Source organism: Mustela nivalis, assembly GCF_964662115.1.
Source record: "Mustela nivalis genome assembly, chromosome: 7".
Taxonomy (NCBI): Eukaryota; Metazoa; Chordata; class Mammalia; order Carnivora; family Mustelidae; genus Mustela; species Mustela nivalis.
The window spans coordinates 121,020,876-121,040,237 of record NC_139026.1 but is presented as its reverse complement, the minus strand read 5'-3'; the positions used below and the strand labels follow the sequence as shown (position 1 = coordinate 121,040,237).

General features: G+C 46.8%; 1 protein-coding gene across 1 annotated transcript in view; it reads right to left on the bottom strand.

The window, feature by feature from the left end:
* Positions 1-265: 265 nt before the first annotated feature.
* LOC309870355 (supervillin-like) overlaps positions 266-19,362 on the bottom strand; it is a gene marked incomplete at its 3' end in the record, with an annotated part of 71,765 nt that continues 52,668 nt past the window's right edge. Inside the window, exons 16-26 of the mRNA XM_082742488.1 lie at positions 18,799-18,971; positions 16,884-17,039; positions 15,452-15,588; positions 14,689-14,836; positions 14,423-14,568; positions 12,727-12,902; positions 10,545-10,689; positions 9,993-10,269; positions 3,905-4,056; positions 1,116-1,221; positions 266-477 (exon numbers count right to left, since the gene is read on the bottom strand). Of these exons, the coding sequence (XP_082598614.1) occupies positions 266-477; positions 1,116-1,221; positions 3,905-4,056; positions 9,993-10,269; positions 10,545-10,689; positions 12,727-12,902; positions 14,423-14,568; positions 14,689-14,836; positions 15,452-15,588; positions 16,884-17,039; positions 18,799-18,971 (1,828 nt within the window). The remainder of the gene's footprint in view (positions 478-1,115; positions 1,222-3,904; positions 4,057-9,992; positions 10,270-10,544; positions 10,690-12,726; positions 12,903-14,422; positions 14,569-14,688; positions 14,837-15,451; positions 15,589-16,883; positions 17,040-18,798; positions 18,972-19,362) is intronic.

Genomic DNA, 19,362 nt, shown 5'->3' with positions numbered 1-19,362 from the left:
GAAGAGCAGTAAAAGGAGCTAGACAGTTCAGCCTTAATTAAGTCAGGGTTCTGCCTGCCTGAGCCACACGTGGCAGCCTTGACCTGTGGTCCCCCCACACTGTTTGGAACGTCAGAGGCAGCTGACAAGGTTCATAACTACCCCCTGCTGAAGTCCCTTTAAGTATACCTGGGCATCTAGGGGCTTCTATGGGTGGGTCTCCCCTCCGGCCTCAGCCCATGTCCCACAGGGAAGCCCCTTCTGGAGAGGCCCTCATGCACAACACTCACTGTTCTTTGATTTTATTTGCTGCAGTCCTTCCAACCTCCTTCGTGTGGGCTTGGGCTTTGCATCCGTGCCACCAGTAAATGAGGGCTTTGTTTACGTTGAGGACAACCATGGAAGTCCTGGACCTCAGGCTACTACAGTGACAGGCCACTTCCAGCAAGTTTCCTTCCATGGGCACTTCTCCTTGCACACAGTACAGCCTCCACTCGCCTGCAGGGGGCACCAGCGGCACAGAGTTAGGCCGGGTGCTGCCGGCACAGCTGCCCTCCTTCCGCAGTCACCAGCCAACACAACCCCCCAGTCCGGCCCAGCCTGTGGGGAGCAGCAGCCAGCCTCCTGGTGGCCCAGAAGGGACAACTTTTTGGAGTTAGAAGCGGTTTATGATGTAGAAAGACCATTTTTACAAAATTTGTAAATACCCAAGTAAATCCTATAACCGGCATCGACACTAAGCCCTTTCTTTGTGGGAGGGGCAGGGATGTTGGCTAACCCAAATCTCAGCTTATAATGGACAACCCACTTAACTTTCTTCTCAAGAAGAGACAGAGTCATTGTGAGAATTCAGTTTAAGGTGGAATCATCTTCCAGCCTCCTACATGCAAAGCCGTATCCTGATGAAACTCCACAGGACTGCGCGTGGGGGGTGGTGGGGGGGGTGGGGGGTGGTGGGGAGGGTTGGGTTTCCACTATGAGCTCCCCATACAGCTCATTTGCAAGGCCAACGTTAGGAGGCTTTCAGGAGTAAAGACACACCTATATAAAAGGAAATTAACTCTGGCCCCACTTTTATATAAAAATATCTTTCAGGAGAGGGAGAAAATACTAATTCCTACAGTAAAGTGACTTACTTTGTGCATTTTCTTCCTCCTCCTCCCGTCTCCCAGAGTGCACGACCATCCCCCCTTGGAAACACTGCAGAAAGCAGGGGGGCTCCTTTCCCTGCAGAACCTGGACCTTCCAAGGTAAACATACTCCAATAAGTAACACGTACTGGGTTTTCAGAGTCTTAAAAATAATACAGGCCTATGGTAGAAAATCTGGAAAATATCAAGAAGTGCAAACAAAAGCCAGTGATAATACTATTATCTGTCTCCAGATAACCACCATAGAAATTTTACAGCCTAGCTTTCCTTTCCAAGTATTTTTCAGATATATGTTTTTCCCAAGCAAAAATAGGACTGTTGTTTTATCACTTTATATTGATTTTCTTCGCTTGATGTTTTTCGGTCACCAAAGGCTCTTGAAACGTGAGTTTTGACGTTTTAATGGTATTCCATGGTGGAGATGTAACATGACTGATTTAAACACATTTTAAACAAAATCTGCTTCTCAGTAAGGAAAACGACTGATCACTTAGTAATTCGGAAGGGAAAGAACAGTCTCTTTTGCCACTGTGCCCAGAATCCACTCACGGAGCCATGTGCCTGCTGACCCCAGACCGCAGCCTGCCCCTCGCCTGTGAACCACCATGTTCCAGCAGGTGGTAGCTGCTTAGTAAACCTGTGGGTTGACTCCACCCACTCTCACTTCTGCTAGACCGTTTGCTTTAATGGGAGACTGCTGGCTGAGCCTGGCAGTTGGGGCACACTGAAAGGTAGGAAGCATTTCCCCACCAACTGTTAACCTGCAAATCTCAGGGCCTGTTCTGCGTAATTAAGTGCCATTTTGCAGTAGTGTTTCATAGGTCCGAAATGTTCTTATATCAACTGGCTTGACCCAAAAAAAAAAAAAAAAAAAAAAAAAGCAATGCTCAAACTCGAGAGGTTAAAGCTCAAAATTCTAAAGGGGATTTTATAGGCATGATTAAAACCTGGCCTTTACGAAAATTAAAAAGGCAGTTGAGATGATCCATAATTAAGAATAAATTAAAATACAGTGGTCTCTAACAATTATTTACAATTATTATATGGTCTACAGGAGGAAAGGTATATCTTTTAGGGAAGAGAAGTGACTCTTAGGAAAAGCTAAGTGAGTGTTAATCTATTTTGGAGAAAATTCCTGTTCTCTTCCCTTTTTTTTTTTTTTTTAAATTTTTATTTGTTTAGTGTTCCAAGATGCATTGTTTATGTACCACACCCAGTGTTCCATGCAATACATGCCTTCCTTAATACCTACCACAGGCTCACCCAACCCCCCACTCCTCCCCTCCAAAACCCTCAGTTTATTTCTCAGAGTCCACAGACTCTCGTGCTTCGTCCCCCCAACCCTGCCCACCGATTCCCCCAATTCACTTTTCTTTCCTTCTCCTAATGTCCTCCATGTTATTCCTTATGTTCCACAAGTAAGTGAAACCATATGATAATTGACTTTCTGTGCTTGACTTATTTCACTCAGCATAATCTTCTCCAGTCCCAGCCAAGTTGATAAAACTTCATCTTTCTCTTCCCTTGTGCTATCATTAACTACTCATTTAAGACCGTGAAGATATTTGTACATGGTATCATGTTCTCTCAAGACCCCATGGTCAACTCTTAATTCCTAAAGGATGGGACCTGATGCAAAGATAATCTGAACATCAAAAAGAACTGTTTACAAAGTCTTGGCACTGGTATTACACAGGCCCTGAGGCTATAATGGTGGGGAAGAACAGCAGGCACTGTCTCTTCCATGCTTGTAGGAAAAGGCAGATAATAAATAAGTAAACACAGTGTGTTCAAAATGTAAACGAAATGACAAATTGATTATGTGGTTTTAAGTAGTGGTAATAATACAAGTGCTATAAAACATAGTAACAGGACAGAGAATGGGAAGGGATTTGGATAAAATAGGTGACATCTGAACAGATCTCAATCTTCTGAGGTTGAAAGTTACTATGGAAATAGAGGAGATTGTGGGAAGGGGAAACTGTGCAAAGGCCCTGGGGTAGGGAATGGCAAAAAAAGGCTAGAGCAGCCCTGGCCATGGTGAGGGTGAGGGGTGATGTGGGAGAGGTGTGTAGGACCAGACACGAAGGTGCTAGCAAACCACCAGGAGAATGCTTTGACTGCAGTCCATTTGTGATGGAGGAAAAGGGAATGACATGATCTGACGTGATCCAAAACATCACTCAGGCTGCTGTGAGGAATGCAGATGATGGCAATACTAATTTTCATGTTAATCTCTGATATTTCCTTAGGATAGATCTGTGTAAGTGGAAAAAGTGATCAAAGTTTATGAGAATTTTAAGGTCCCTGAGCCAACCTGCTTTCAGGATGGCTGTTTCAAGCTATCCTTCCCAATGGAAGCATCCTGCTGAATCCTTACCTGCCCTGGATCCATTCTTCACAAAATCTCTACCAGTTTTAGAAGTGGAAAATAGTATCTCTTTGTTCTGTTTACAATTCCTTGAGTATTAGTTAAGTGGAAACTTAAAAAAAAACCAAACCCACCACTCACTGGCACTCTGTACTTGATTTGTGGATTTACTGTTTGCAGATAGATCTCGTATAAGAGCACATGACTGCTGGCCAGGCGGTGGAGACATGATTACGGAAGCCCAGACTGGAATCTAGGGGAGCTGGCCAGGACTAAACGTCGCTTGTGTGATGCTGTCTTTGTTCACTGGACTGGCTCTTCAGGGGGCCAGACCACACCCCCTGGAGTTCCCCAGGAAGGCCAAGACTCTCCTCCATGGGAGCAGCCACTTTCTAGAACTTACCTGGGCACCCCTCTCCTCATCCAGCTCCACAGTCATCAGAGCTGACGTGCCCTTCTCACTCACGGTCGACTGCCGGCCTTGCCAGAAGAAGTAGACACATTTCTCCTTGCCAGCCACCCGCACTGAGTGTTCTCCCTTTTGTCGACTTCCCGCTGCAAACATACAGAAACCAAGAGGGTGAGGTAAACAGCTGAGAAGCCAAAAGAAGAGCAAATATATGGCTTTCTTCTCCAGGCTCCGTGAGGACAAACTGTGAAGAAATAGCTTTTGGCCACGGGGCTGAGGAGAAAAACCATCTTTCTTCTAGTTAACTGATCCCAAACCTCCAAACTGGAGAAAAAAATGATCTTGCCTTCTTGATACCCTGAGAAAAACACCTGTCATCCTACAGGAAGGCAGATCACTCCAAGTGTGTGACAGAAAAAAATGGCGGCTGCCAGAGCAGGCCTCCCAAAGACACAAATGCGTTTTCCATATCATGCCATTTTTTTGGCATAAGATTAGCCAGTAGAGAAAAGATATTAAAAACAACAGCTGGGCCAGCTTTAAGCACAAAGGGAAAAACTTAGTCTGTGAAAATGATTCAAGTTAAAAAAAAAAAAACACTCTGAATTTTCCAAGTTCTGTCAGAAATGGAAGAGCTCTATTGCTGACATATCACTTCCATAAACGAATCTGGGATTTCAATTCTATCTGTCCCCAGGATGGCAGCCAGGATGGAGTGCCTGCTGTCCTTACTGTCCGCCACCTCCCAGGCACATTGGTCAACATTACCAGCACCCAGGACACAGATCTCATGAAAGAGCAGGTGTGGAAAGTTCACTGGTCAAGTGGTCATTTTAAAATGGCCATATTTCAGACCTCGCCTCGCTACTTTTAGGTTTATACTGCACTCCAGACTCCTCTCATTCATTCATTCATTCATTCATTCAGCAGATAGTCACTGAGCACCTGCAGAGGGCCGGGGCCTCTTCACAATACCAGGATAAGCAAGACACACAACCCCCTGCTTTCATTCTGACCAACAGATGAGCAAGACAGTTTCACAGAGTCCCAAGTGCTCTGAAGAAGACAGACAAGGGTATGTGACCCAGGGCAGGGTGAATACCGATGGGATTCCCTATTGAGGAAGGCCCCTCTGAGAAGGTGACCGATGACAAGATGACAGGACCTGCAGGCAGACCATTCTGGAATGAATGAGGTCAGGAGACTAAGCTGTTACCTCAAAATGCCTGCCTGGGTGGTCCCAGATAGTGGTGGTCCACAGGGGAGAAAACAGTTATAGCCCCCACGCTTGTTGAAAATTAAAGATGATAACTGGATTCTCTGTTTCTGTATGAACTCAATTTTTCTCACCTCTGAACCCATTTATAACATCACAGCTGTCTTGGAGTTTGAAGGTAAGAAGAAAGCTCATTTATCTTAAGTTCTTAAGAGACCAGGGCCATATTTATTTGATTTTTTGGCCCTTGAGCAAAGCACTCTATAAACCATTTTCTTAAATGATTATAATACTCCTTATAGCACTTTGCCTAAGCATGGCTTTTAGTGCCATCTTTTGTGGACCTGAACTGGTCAAGCCCATGTATTTCTTTTTCTTTTTTTTTTGAAATTCGAATTGTTCATGATTCTTTTTTTTTTTTTTCAGCGTAACAGTATTCATTGTTTTTGCACCAGACCCAGTGCTCCATGCAATCCGTGCCCTCTCTAATACCCACCACTGGTTCCCTCAACCTCCCACCCCCCCACCCCTTCAAAACCCTCAGATTATTCTTCAGAGTCCATAGTCTCTCATGGTTCACCTCCCCTTCCAATTTCCCCCAACTCCCTTCTCCTCTCCATCTCCCCTTGTCCTCCATGCTATTTGTTATGCTCCACAAATAAGTGAAACCATATGATAATTGACTCTCTCTGCTTGACTTATTTCACTCAGTATAATCTCTTCCAGCCCCGTCCGTGTAGCAACAAAAGTTGGGTATTCATCCTTTCTAATGGAGGCATAATACTCCATAGTGTATATGGACCACATCTTCCTTATCTATACTGCAATCTATACTTTTAATCTATACTTTAGCAATCTATACTTTTAATGCCATTCTGATCAAAATTCCACCAGTATTTTTCAAAGAGCTGGAGCAAATAATCCTAAAATTTGTATGGAATCAGAAGAGACCCTGAATTGCTAAAGAAATGTTGAAAAACAAAAATAAAACTGGCAGCATCACGTTACCTGATTTCAAGCTTTACTACAAAGCTGTGATTACCAAGACAGCATGGTACTGGCATAAAAACAGACACACAGACCAGTGGAACAGAGTAGAGAGCCCAGATATGGACCCTCAACTCTATCGTCAAATAATCTTCGACAAAACAGGAAAAAATATACAGTGGAAAAAAGACAGTCTCTTCAATAAATGGTGCTGGGAAAACTGGACAGCTCTATGTAGAAGAATGAAACGCGACCATTCTCTTACACCATTCACAAAGATAAACTCAAAATGGATAAAAGACCTCAACGTGAGACAGGAATCCATCAGAATCCTAGAGGAGAAAGTAGGCAGTCACCTCTTTGATATCAGCCAGAGCAACTTCTATCAAGATATGTCTCCAAAGGCAAAGGAAACAAAAGCGAAGATGAACTTTTGGGACTTCATCAAGATCCAAAGCTTCTGCACAGCAAAGGAAACAGTCAACAAAACAAAGAGACAACCCACGGAATGGGAGAAGATATTTGCAAATGACAGTATAGACAAAAGGTTGATATCCAGGATCTATAAACAACTCCTGAAACTCAACACACACAAAACAGAAAATCATATTAAAAAATGGGCAGAAGATATGAACAGACACTTCTCCGATGAAGACATACAAATGGCTATCAGACACATGAAAAAATGTTCATCATCACTAGCCCTCAGGGAGATTCAAATTAAAACCACATTGAGATACCACCTTACACCAGTTAGAATGGCCAAAATTAGCAAGACAGGAAACGTGTGTTGGAGAGGATGTGGAGAAAGGGGAACCCTCTTACACTGTTGGTGGGAATGCAAGTTGGTGCAGACACTTTGAAAAACAGTGTGGAGATTCCTCAAGAAATTAAAAATAGAACTTCCCTATGACCCTGCAATTGCACTACTGGGCATTTACCCCAAAGATACAGATGTAGTGAAAAGAAGGGCCATCTGTACCCCCATGTTTATAGCAGCAATGGCCACGGTCGCCAAACTGTGGGAAGAACCAAGATGCCCTGCAACGGACAAATGGATAAGCCCATGTATTTCTAAGTGAACAAAATAAAAGAGAAACTATCAATGAAGAGGTCAGGCATTTTCACAGTTAGTTTGGAAGGCACTCCTTTGAAATTTCTGCTACTTTAGATAGGAACAAAACTTTGCCTTTGATTAGCAATCTCACCCTTCAAAGCAGTGAAAATTAGTCCTGTCAGCTGGGGAAAGATATGCTTAAAACAAGTCACAGAAGTTGAGACATATCTTGAAATTTGTTACCACTTAAATACATTGTGTAAGTATATACTCAGTTTCAGGAAGAATCAGTGTTTTACCACCTACCATCTTAGTGTGGACTGCAGTACCCACACCTAAAACAGAAGTATTTTCTTAAAATGGTTCATAATGTGTTCAGTACTTTTCCTTGGAGTTTTTGTCAAAATACCCAAATTTCATCCTATACACAACTTAATTTTTAGTTCATTTATTTTTAATTTTAGCCAAGTAGAGACTCAGCTTTCAGCAGTAAGACATGACGGACTATAACCTTTATAGCCTTGATCAGATGGCCGATTTAAAGTGTTCACTGTCCCAAGCCTCAAAATACTTCCCAGAGTCAATTTGTGACCAGGAGTTTCATTTAGGAGTAATGGAAGACACAAAGAACATCAAGGACTTCTCCTGATCAGGTGGTCTTGAGGCAGAGTCCTATTTACTGCTCACCTACTTACAGTAGCTCGGCCTATATCATGCTCCCGAGTTGCCTGACCTGGTTCTGGGTTAGGACCGACCCCACCAAAGCCTTCGGTCTCCCTTCCCTGGAGCACACAGTTCACTCCCCCAAGGAGCTTCTCTGTGGGCCCGTGCAGGCTGGCTGGCGTCCGCGAGGAGGACAGCTGTCCTGCCTCTACAGCCTCTGGCTTCTGCTGACCCTGCCCCAGAAGAGCTTTCCAAGCTCCAAGTTCAGTCCTGTTTGCAGGTGTGGCCCTTGTGGGGTACGAGTGATGAGGGGCTGGACCACAGTCCCCCAGGGGCCACTGTTAATGTCACTGGGCTATGCTTCTCTGCTCCCAGAGGGACCATCTGGAAATCTGAATGCTCTCTGCTCTGACTTAATGCTCTGCAGCTGGACTTGTTCAGAGTTGTGGCGGTGGAGATGCTGCCGGAGCTGGCTGGGAGATGTGCGTGGAGTATACTGGGAGGAAATACAGAAGAAAGTATCTGCCTGCGCCAAGTCATTATTTCTTAGGGGCCTCCAAGAGAATAGGCTGTGAAGGCCTCCTAACTCTTAGATTCACCTGATTCACAATGATCTTGCTTTTGTTGCTCAGGACATCGGTGATGATTATTCCTGTGCCGGGCCCATGCTAAGCATCATCTGTGCCAGATTATAATAATCTGTGAGCTGGGTACGACCTCTGTTTTCTAGGTGAGAACATTGATGCTCGGACAGGCTAAGTCACTTTACCCACCTTGCAGAGCTGGTATGTGGGGCCTGAGAGAAGATGCGGAGCTGGGCTGTGTGGCCCCTGGGCCTGTGGCCTTTCTTTCAAGCCCCAGGTCCTCCTTACACATGGGAAAGGCAGTTTTAGGGTCCTAACCTGCTCTCGACTTGCTGTGTGACTTTGGGCAGGTGACTTAAGCGTGTGTCCTCTTTCTCACTGAGTGATCGGCATAACAACAGGGTACATCGCATGAAGCCTGGGGAGGCACTCAGCCAGGGTGCGCAGCAAAGCCACCAGTGCTGTGCCTCGTGAACCAGGTGGGCCTCCAGGACCGGGGCATACCTAGACAGCTCTGGGCACAGCCTCCTGTCCCACCAGGCGATGCCCAGCCAGGGGCCTCCCACAGAGCTGGCCTCGGGGAACCCAGCTCTCCTCCCATGGCATGGCACAGCTGCTTCTCCCCACACTGGCCTTACAGTTATTTATGCCATATGTGTTTAGAAGGTAGGGCCTGACGTCTTTACTTCCCCTTAAAATGTATGTCTTATACCCAGAAGAGAGATTAGGTGCTCAGTAAATGCCATCAGCGATTAACAGACTGAATTAGGAAAGAAATAAATGGGTTTTGAGTCTACGGGGGTCTGATCAGCAGACCACAGCCTCCACCCCCCTGGGGCCCTGGGGGAGCCACATCTGGACAGCAGAGAGGCTGTCTGAGAGGTGAGTGAACTCTCGAGAGCTGAATCTCAAGACCACAAAGCTGTGACAAACTCCTAAACGGTGCTGAGAATGGGCTACTTCTTGGCAGGGAATAGGGATTCTCCCTCCAAAGTCCACTGACTCTCCCCGCTCACTGCCTCTCGTGCGAAGCATACGACTGAGTGTTTTCCTCGAGTGTTTCACTGACAGGAACTGTGAGCAGCTGGACTATGTATTTCTTCTACCAGATCCCCAGAGCGCGCTGGTGCTCTCATCCTCAGAGGAAATAGCTCCTTTTAGTTCTCATCAATCTCTGGTGCGTTCCCACACCATGTGGTTCTAGTTCTAAGCCATCCGGATACGCTTCACAAGACTTTAGGCAGCAGACAGCCACATGGTATCATTTGGAGGCAAATCACCACTTTCCTAGAGAACATCTGGGGACAGAGCTGGGGAAGGAGTGAGGGGAGCAGAGAAACCGTAATGCGCGTGTTTAACTTCTCAAGGGAACCATGACATTCACTAGCAACACTGGCTCATTGGGACCCGGCTTCAACGTTGACCAAATGGTCCTCAGAGCAAACCATCAGACTGGCGCACTGTCCGCGTGGCTGAGGGAAAGGCAGCGCACACGGGGACGGGGCTCCAAGACAGGCTCGCTGCCACCCCCAAGCTCCCCAGGTCGGCGCACAGAAAATGGAAGTGCTCACTAACCTGCGGTGCTCACCATGTACTTCCACTTGACCACATAGGCGTCCCCCTCGTGGAACTGCCCGATGCTCTGTTTGGGAAGCCTGCTGTAGTCGAACTCCAGGATGTGCCAGACATCCACAGACACGCTGGCGATCTCAAACTGCCTCCTGTCGTCCCCTTCCACCAGGCCATAGCCACGACCCACGTTCACCCCGTCCAGCACCGTGCCCGCTGTCGCCTGGGGCACCGGCACCATCAGCGCCACATCATACGGCTTGGCTTCGGCCCTAGGATCTTCCTACGAGGGAACGGAAGGATGCTGGTTCAGTGGCCTGTTTCTAAAGCCACTTCTTGTGACACTCACTGCTGTTCCCCTATTAGTGGGACAGTGCAAAAGGCTTTGCAGCTCTGTCTCGGCATTTCACTGCATTTTAGGGTAGGGCTGTGGGAGTCCTAAATAGCCCCCCACAACACTGATCTCCCAGAAACCCTAGGAAGGCTTTTAGCATCCAGGCCTCTTCTGCTGGGACCTCGAACAAAGCCTGAGGTTTGAGACTTGCTTCCCAAAACTACCTTTGGCTGGGCAAGTTCACTGGCGCTCTTCTCATTAGGTCTCTTCAGTTCAGTCCAGTCAAGGAACTTCTCCTTGAACAAAATTGTCTCATTGTGTTCTGTAAGTCTCCCGAATATTGCCCAATCAGGTCGCCCCTGTCCTTTCCTGCAAGGGTGGGTGGGAGGGGGAGGGGGAGGAGACAGGAAAAGAACAGAGATTAAGCCACGTGTAAACAAAGGAAAGAGACTGAAAACAGATGCACGTGGCTACCGAAAACAACTCAGAATACATTAGTGGTATGGAGAATGAGTGGTTCGTGTGCTCAGGTAAGTGGTATTTTAGTATTTCAGCCTGAGGCCTGGCAAGACTTTGTGTGCGTGGAGTTGAGATGCCTAAGTGGGATGTGAACCCCGTCAGGAGTGGACTTTTCTAGCAAATGGTATAACCCCGTCAGGAGTGGACTTTTCTAGCAAATGGTATCTGGGACCCGCTGAGGGCGGTGCACTAGCCTGGGAGCCAGGAGAAGGCAGGAGCCACATGCCCCCAGAGTCCCCAGCAGATGCTCACCATGTGTCTGTCACTTTAATGGGTAGATGGGAGGGAGGCCCTGAATTCTCTATTAAGTCATGTTACGATGAAGCTCTCTGGCATCCAGGAACAGATGAAATTCTCCCGTTACTAAAAGGAGCATACTTTCATAGATCATTAAAAGAATTTCTGCATATTTATTTCTAATCCACCAGACAAGACAGTGGCCCGGGGGAGCATAAGTGCACAGAAAAGGAAGTGGCACAGCCCAACCTGGAGGCCTGGTCCTACCTAGGATCACAGAGCTTGAAATGGCTCCAAACACTGGTAACTCAGAAACAAAGTCAAGGACATGGTGGCTGAAGAGGGCTCAAGAGAGCACTGTTCATCCTTCCACATCAGTCTTTGGTTGTGAACAGAGACTGGGACGCTACACCCCACGAGACTGCTGAGCAGCGCTCACTGGGGCCCGTGCTCCGTCACTTCCTGTTTCGTTAGGACTCGGCTTCTGACGTCACAGCTAGGGCCCATCAAGGAGGCTGCCGCCCCCTAGGGAGGCTGCTGGGGGACAGCACGGTACACACATGCTCCCACCGCGTACTCTCGCAGGACTCTGGGAACCAGGTACCAGCAACTCTGGAAAATGCAGGGCTCCCTTGTGAGGCTGGGGTCTTTTACGGCAAATGTCTGAATGATCACCCTTCATATAAATTTTACTCTGCAGAGTTCACTAGGATGCCTATCGGCAGAGTGCTTGCTTTCAGCTTTAGACAATGATTTTTTATGCTGGGAGTCAAGCAAGCACGAGAGGCAGTGGTGGCAGGGGGGCAGGAGCGCGCGAGCACTTTCCTCCGTGCTGACTTCCATGTTCAAAGTGGGCTAAGTCTGGACACCTCAGTGCTTCAGGCCCCTCATCGGGTAGGAGGGGCTCTGGGCTTACTCTTGGCTGCCCCTTAGGAGAGGCCGCAAGGAGGCTCTTAAGACACACGGACTCACAAGCCCTACCCCACATGAACTGAGAATACATCCCAGGGGCCAGCGCTGGGGCTGGGCCTGGCACATGCATTTTTTTGAAAGCTTCTCAGGTGATTCTGCTCTGGGATGTGCTGAGAAGCCCCAGGTTAGGTGCTCGCTCATCTACTCCCAGTCGGAAATATTAAAGTTACAATGATTTCAATACAGTATCCTCCCTCTCACTCCCTGTCCCCCAAAAGGCACAGACGTCATCTACTGCCAAAGAAATGGTAAATCCTGGACTTTGAGAGCTATGCTGAGGAGGCGTGAAATGAGAAGAAAATATGTCGCTTTTGCCCCTTCGGATCAATGGCGTTATTGCAGGTCCTGGAGCCTTTTCAGATCCGCATGTAATTTGTTTCAACAATTGCTACTCATCGGCCAGGACAGCTCCTGGGAGGCCGCAGGTGGGAACAATTTGTTCACCTCAAGAAAGGAGAGACTGAACACAGCATCGGGAAGATGACGGCATCCGTATTTCCACATCAGTTAGGCAAAAGCTAAAGAAATACTCTTTTTGTGAGTATTCAGGGTACTGCCTGCAGTCAGTGATGAAAAGGAAACCCTAGGAAGAGTGACAGCAGGGGAGCGTGGGGGGAACTCAGGCCCGCTGAGGGAACCTGCTTGATCTCCCACACCACTGGCGGCTGACGGAAATACCTGGGAATAAGCGGGTTGCATTCTCCAGGATCCAACGGGTTGATGTCACAGTTCTCATAGTCAAAGGTTCCGTTCCATAAGTGCTTTGCCAGCTGAAAAGCTATTTTCCGTTGTGCTAATGTGACTTCTTTTCCGTGCCACACGTACACTTCACTACCGAAGTCGAACACCAGTACCTGGAAAGGCCGCAGAGAGCAACAGGCTAACTTCAGAGCCCTGCTCCGGTTGAATGAGGTGTGCACTGACCAAGTCTGATGGGGCGACAGCTGGCACTGCCCTGCCACGCTGGCCCCTGGCCTGTGGCTCTGATTTCCGTCTTGTGCTGAACTCACCAGCTTCCATGGCAAGTTATTTAACTGCATTTTCCTACCTGCCTTCTTTCCCTTCTTTCTTCCCTGTCCCCCTGCTCTTTCATTCCCTGAGCATATACAGTGGCCACTTCTTAAATGCTAGGCCCTGAGGACCACTGAGGCGGACTCCCCTCTGTACAGTTCCAGCACCCTCCAGGGCAGAGACCATACCGTACTGACATTTACAGGACCTTAGGAAGTGTTTGCTGAGTGAATACATGAATGTAATGCCATTTCTTATTTCCGTACCTCTGGTTTATCTGACTCTTTCATTCTAGAATAATTTCTTCCTTCCTGTCCGGCAATCCAAATCCTACTCAGCTCCCAGCGAGGCTCAACTGCACCTTCCCTTTAAAATTACTCCTGATTATTTCTTCTCTGTGATTTTGCTTTTCCATTTAAATGCCCACAGGTGTCATACAATTGACCTAGCTCTGGAAGATCTTCTTTCTAATACTCCTCTACCCAATGAAATTTAAGGATCTTTCGTGTCTTCCACTTTTCGTGTCTTACCAGACGATGGTAATGACAGTGTATGTGATTAGTAAATACTTACTGATATAGGAGGAAAAAGCTAGTATATTACTTGGTAAACCCAAATTATATAAACATGTATCTATTATTCCTGAAACTTTGTTTATAGAAAATCAAGAGATAGGGCTAAGTAGTATTTTTATCTTATTCCCTGGTTATACTGATAAATACTTGCACACAGTGCCATATAAGTGTAAGACAGAAGGCACAATGACTTGATTTACATGTACTGTGAAATGATTACCACAATTTAGTTCAGTTGACATCCACTACCTCATACAGATAAGAAAAAGAATACAATAAAAATCCTCCCAAAAAATAAAGAAAAAAAATTTACATTTTGCCTAAAACAGAAGGCCTTCAATGACCCATGACTCCTCTGAACAATGTTCTGAATTCTGGGGGCACCTGGCTGGCTCAGTCATTGAACGTCAGCTCAGGTCGTGATCCCAGCATTCTGGGATCAAGTCCCGCATCGGGCTCCCTGCTCGGCAGGAAGCCTGTTTCTCCCTTTCCCTCTGCCCCTGCTTGTGTTCCTCTCTCACTGTGTCTTTCTATGTCAAATAAATAAATAAAATCTTTTAAAAAATCTTAAAAAAAAAATCTTAAAAAAATATTTTTTGAATTCTATCCTCATATTTAAGATGGAGTGATGGTTTGCATTCACAAGTAAATATCCTGTAAAAATACGTCACTGTTCCACACCAGGCACGAACGCCAGCCAGCGTTTCTCTGGCACGTGGGGTGGGTGTTACTGGGCAACCCCGTGCCAAGTGCTCTCTCTTGGCGAGGACGGTGCCCACGCACTGTACCTCTTTGGACTGCAGAAGGGAGCACTTGGGAATCTTCCCCCAGTAGTCGTCATCAGGGACAAGTTTGTCGTCCATCAGACGGTAAATGCAGTTCGTTTCAATTATGGCTGTTTCATAAAGTTCATCTTCTTTTGGGTCTCCAGCAGCTTTGGGATGAGAACAAGAAGACAGGATGACATTTTACACTGAAAAGTGGCCAGTTTAGAAGAAGGAAGTAGGGGATTAGAAAAGCCTCATGAGGCTCTGAAAATACAGTAAATTCTCACACTGGTAACTGGTTTGGCCGCCCAGAAGCTTCCAGAAGTCTTTGGCTGCATGAGTGTGTGTATTAATTCCTTCTTCAATAGTCTGGACGTAAGTAGCTCTACAACCAAGTTCCCTCTTCGTCTGAATTAAACTTGCCAGTTCTGAGGCCTGGAAAAAGGGAGGAGCACAATTACCTAGATAGACAAGCCTGTGTGAGGCAGAGTGGTGCATACTGAAGCTGGAGGCAAAAATGGCAGGTCTGCAGGGGAGACCATGTGACCACAGGGGCTGCAGGCACGGGGTCTTGGGTATTTTCAGCAAGGTCAGGAGAATGGAACTCAAGGACCAGGGGGCACAACTCTCTAGAGCAACCATTCTTTATTTTTAAATACAATAGGTCACTCATGAAGTTTTGGAAAAATACCCATTCTCTGGGCTTTTGCCCATGAGGTTTTTTATTCAATAAGCCGGTAGCAGCATTTCATAGGTACCTGGGATAAACAGCTTTGAAGGGATGTGCCGTTCCTTTTTCACACAGGAGTGGAATAGGAGTTAAAAACTGGTGGGATAGGTCATAATCCTTCTAAAACTTCCCACTCAAGCACCTAATGAATGCGTGTTTGAGAGACATTCAGCAAAAGAAATACTGCCTCTCTCCCTTCTCACTTGCATGAAACATTTGGCATTTGAGAAGCCCTGTAAAGACCTAGCAACTGGTAGAACATTCTATCAGTGCGTAAAGGAGGTGTTTAACTCAACATTTCTTATTTTTCAGATACCAACCTTTGCCTTTTCTATGACATTTGCAAACTCTCCTACCCACACAAAACAGTAATGGGGAGAGAGCAGGAGGAAGCAGTCCCCACTGTTGAGGGACGAAGCTCGAGGTTCAACCAGTCTGGTCTGCACATGTCTTCTTCCTGTAAGGCAGGAGGCAAAGAGTCGCCATCTTGCCAGAGAGGAGAACTCTCCAAGCCACAGGAAGGGCCAGGAAGCACCCCTGCTACAGACTCTTACAGTTCTAAAGATTCTCGTCTACCAACACGGGCTCCATGACAAACAGTGATAGAACGGGGTTTCTAGTGAAGGCCTTCTAGATTACTCTCCCGTGTTAGTGCTTTCTTACATGTCATCATGTGTCTTAGGACTGCCACTGGGGTCCTTTTACAGCATGTGTGTGGATTCATTAAGTTCCTTCCTCCAGGAAAGTTAGTAAACGTGCTCCTTTTTCCCGTTCAACTTCTCCCCTGACCCCTTTCTCTGTGCCCAGCCCACCTCCTGCATTTCATAGCCCCTGCCAGCCACACTGCAGGCGAGGGCCTGCCTTCCCAAGCATCATCTTCCTGAGGTTTGCACGCTAAACCCAGGGCAGTCTTAGAGGCAATCAGCTTGGAGGGAAGAACTGCTTTGTGCTGCTTTCCACAACTTCTCCTAAAAGACTATTGATTTAGGCCTTTCCATGGTCACACTGATAGTGTCATCTCTGGGTCAGAACTTGGGGACTAGACATTGGTTATTTGCACTTGTCACTAGTCCTTCGAATGCACTAAAAAGGCCAGTGGTCACGAAGAAACACACGGGACACCCTCCGTGAAGGATATTCCACCAGCCTCCTCTTCATTATTACTCTAGGATTGCCACTCGGAGGCAGCCAAGGCTCTCCTCACAGCCCATGGTCTCTCTGGTCGTCTCCCTTGCTCTTGACAAAGGGGGTGCTGGAGTGGAAAACTAGGTTGGCTTCAGTTGCCTCTGCTTTCCCTGGATTCCCTCTCCAAGAACTTGCATCTCTGCCTCTGGCCCACACTAAACTTGCTCACCTCAGCGAGGAGAACTGAGTGGAGACAGCCCCCACGAAGACTTCGGGGACTGCTGGAACTACAGGACAGCATGGTGATGGGGCTCAGAGGGCAAGGGGAGGCGGCCGCAGAAGCTGAGCTTCTGGAATGGGAGAGACCTGGATGCAAATCCACCTCTGCCACTCAAACAGCCGCTGTGACCTCAGGTGCATCACTAACCACACCAAGCCTCAGTGAGCATCACATCTGCCACCTCATGGGATTTTGTGAAGCTTAGATGACTGGAGGTAGCACAGTGCTCTGCCCACAGTAGGTTCTCAAAGAGCATGCACTCCCTCCCCCTGAAGGTCAGGCCTCTCGGTGTTACCAGACTCAAACCCCTGCTCTATGCGTGGTTCCTCCTCACGGCTCCTAAGTACCTTTAATCTGTAGGAGCATCAGCTTCTTGTAGGGCACCGCACTGTTGTTGGAATTCTGTTCGGTCAGATTGACGCTCCGCAGGCTGATGTTGCTGAAGTTTTCTTTACTGGCTAAACCTGCCAGAGTGACTTCGGAGAAGTTGGAGTTGGCAGACACTGGAAGGGTTGAATAAGGAAACAGTGGGGAAGGGGGAGCAAGACGGGCCGGTGAAATGACATTTGCCACCAGAGATTCATCATCAACTAGCTTTTTCTCAGAAGGTTAATCCTGAGGGGGAGACCATCCTCAGGTTTAGGTGACGAGGCGGTACAGGGCTGAACTCCTGTACTCAGGATTCAATTCTGTCCCCAAAGTACCAGCTGCTTGCGGACACACGTCACATCTCACCTTGCCGGGGGGACAAGAATCGAGGGACAGTGTGGACCAGCTCTTTTGCTACAAAATCAGGAGCTGGACTCCCATGTCCCAATTCCACTGAAAGTGAATATAATCCCTAACAATGTTTGGATGTTAATGTCAACACACTCACAAGGAAGGCTATGAGGTATCTTTCAACAAAGTCTTTACATGTAGAAAAGCAGGCACTCTTGTAGGGATGGGTTAGTCCTAATCTTTTTCCTGGAGGCAAAGTGATCAACTAGATAATCCCTTAAAGTCTTCTGCCCTCAGAATTAAGACCATTGTAAGAAGATGCTGGGTTTTCCATGTACACCAACGAATGTGTACATGTCAGTCATCACAAAGCCATCTCCAAGCCCCCAAAAGTGGAGATAGAGGAAAAATACCTAAAATTTGTGCCAAGAAAACTTTATTTCTTCAACTGTTTTTTAAGAAATGTCTAGGCTGAAAGAAATTGAGAAAATTATTTTGCCGGGATTAAGGTCTTATACTACTTGACAATTCGTATGGCACAGAGGTTTTGAAATATCTTCTTAGTCAATCAGTTATAATGAAAAGACCAAATACTTCATGTAAATACTATATTTCTAAGAAAAACTTTCAGAAGTAGGTTTACAAGTGCTAAAGGAAAATACAAATTATAGCCAGACTATTCAATCTGCAAATGGTGTATACTCAAATTACGTCCACAAAGAAAACCACTGTTCCAGAACAAGGGACCCTACCTCATCAGGCTGAGGAGAGCAGAGCAGCTGAGCCAGAAGTGGGACACAGGGCACAGAGCTACTGCCTCACTCATATTCACCACCTCTACCCCAAAGCCCCAACAGTACCCAATCCACATCCCCAATTTCCAAGGCTCCTATTAAATGAAATTTGGAAAGCATTGGTTTATACATTAATTAGTAATATGAAAATCTAGGATTAGGAAAAGCAGCCATTTGGGACATTTTCTCATGAGAAATTTTCTCATTTTCTCATGAGAGATCTAATGATTTGCTCTCAAACAAGATTAAGTGGGGAATTACTGTGTTTGGGCTCTACGGAGCTGAAAATGGGTTGAACTACAAAACCCTTCTCCTCCAAAACTCAGCAAAACAGGATAACTTAAATACAGGGCGCCTGGGTGGCTCAGTGGGTTAAGCATCCACCTTTGGCTCAGGTCATGATCTCAGGGTCCTGGGATCGAGCCCCGCACCGAGCTCCCTGCTCAGCGGGGAGCCTGCTTTTCTCTCTCCCTCTGCCAGAGTACTCTCTCTGTCCCATAAATAAATAAAAACTTTTTTAAAAAATAAGAAAATGAGTTAATGTAGTGAACAGACACTCCACGCTCTAAGAAGTTCTGCAAAAAGCCTTTCCATTTTGAGGCAGGTGTGCACGTACGTCTGTGCAATCATTTTTATTTGATGAGTGTCTTTTGAGCACATGACTGACCCCAGCAAGGCAGAAAAAGATTAAAATCACCTAATCGCCAGACGCCCACAGAGAGGTGGAGCAGTGGTTCCACATACTCACTTTTTTCTACTTTCATGCGCTTCGACTCCATGAAGGCAACGTTTAGTCTCTGCTCCGTGTATTCCTGAAGGAGGTCTTCTCTGGCTGCCAGCATTTTCAAGGGGTTTTTGGAAGCCTGGACCCGACGCTTGGGCCTCACTGCACGCTTGTGCTCGGCCACAGAGGAGGTCAACCTGGGAAGCAAAGTGGAGTTGTGGCCTTGGTCTGCTTATTGTCCACGCCGGGGTTATCTGGGGCTCTCCAATGTGAAATAAGTCTCTTATCATTTTATTTTCTGATTTCATTGTCTTACAAGTCCTCCTCCTGCCCGTCACTCCCGGACATGTACACATAGAATCTTGGAGATGGGGGATTCAGGCCCATTTAGTCCAAGATCCTGGAGGCTCCGGGCCCCACACACCACAGCACACCCTGTGGTCTCTGCCTGGCCGTGCATCTGAAGCTTTGTGGGGCAGCTCATTCCACTACTAGAATGCTCTGAAGGGTAGAAAGTTCGTTCCTACCCTCATCACACCCATGGACTGGAGTATTAGGCACGTCTACTCCTGTCACTGGCGAGCCCTT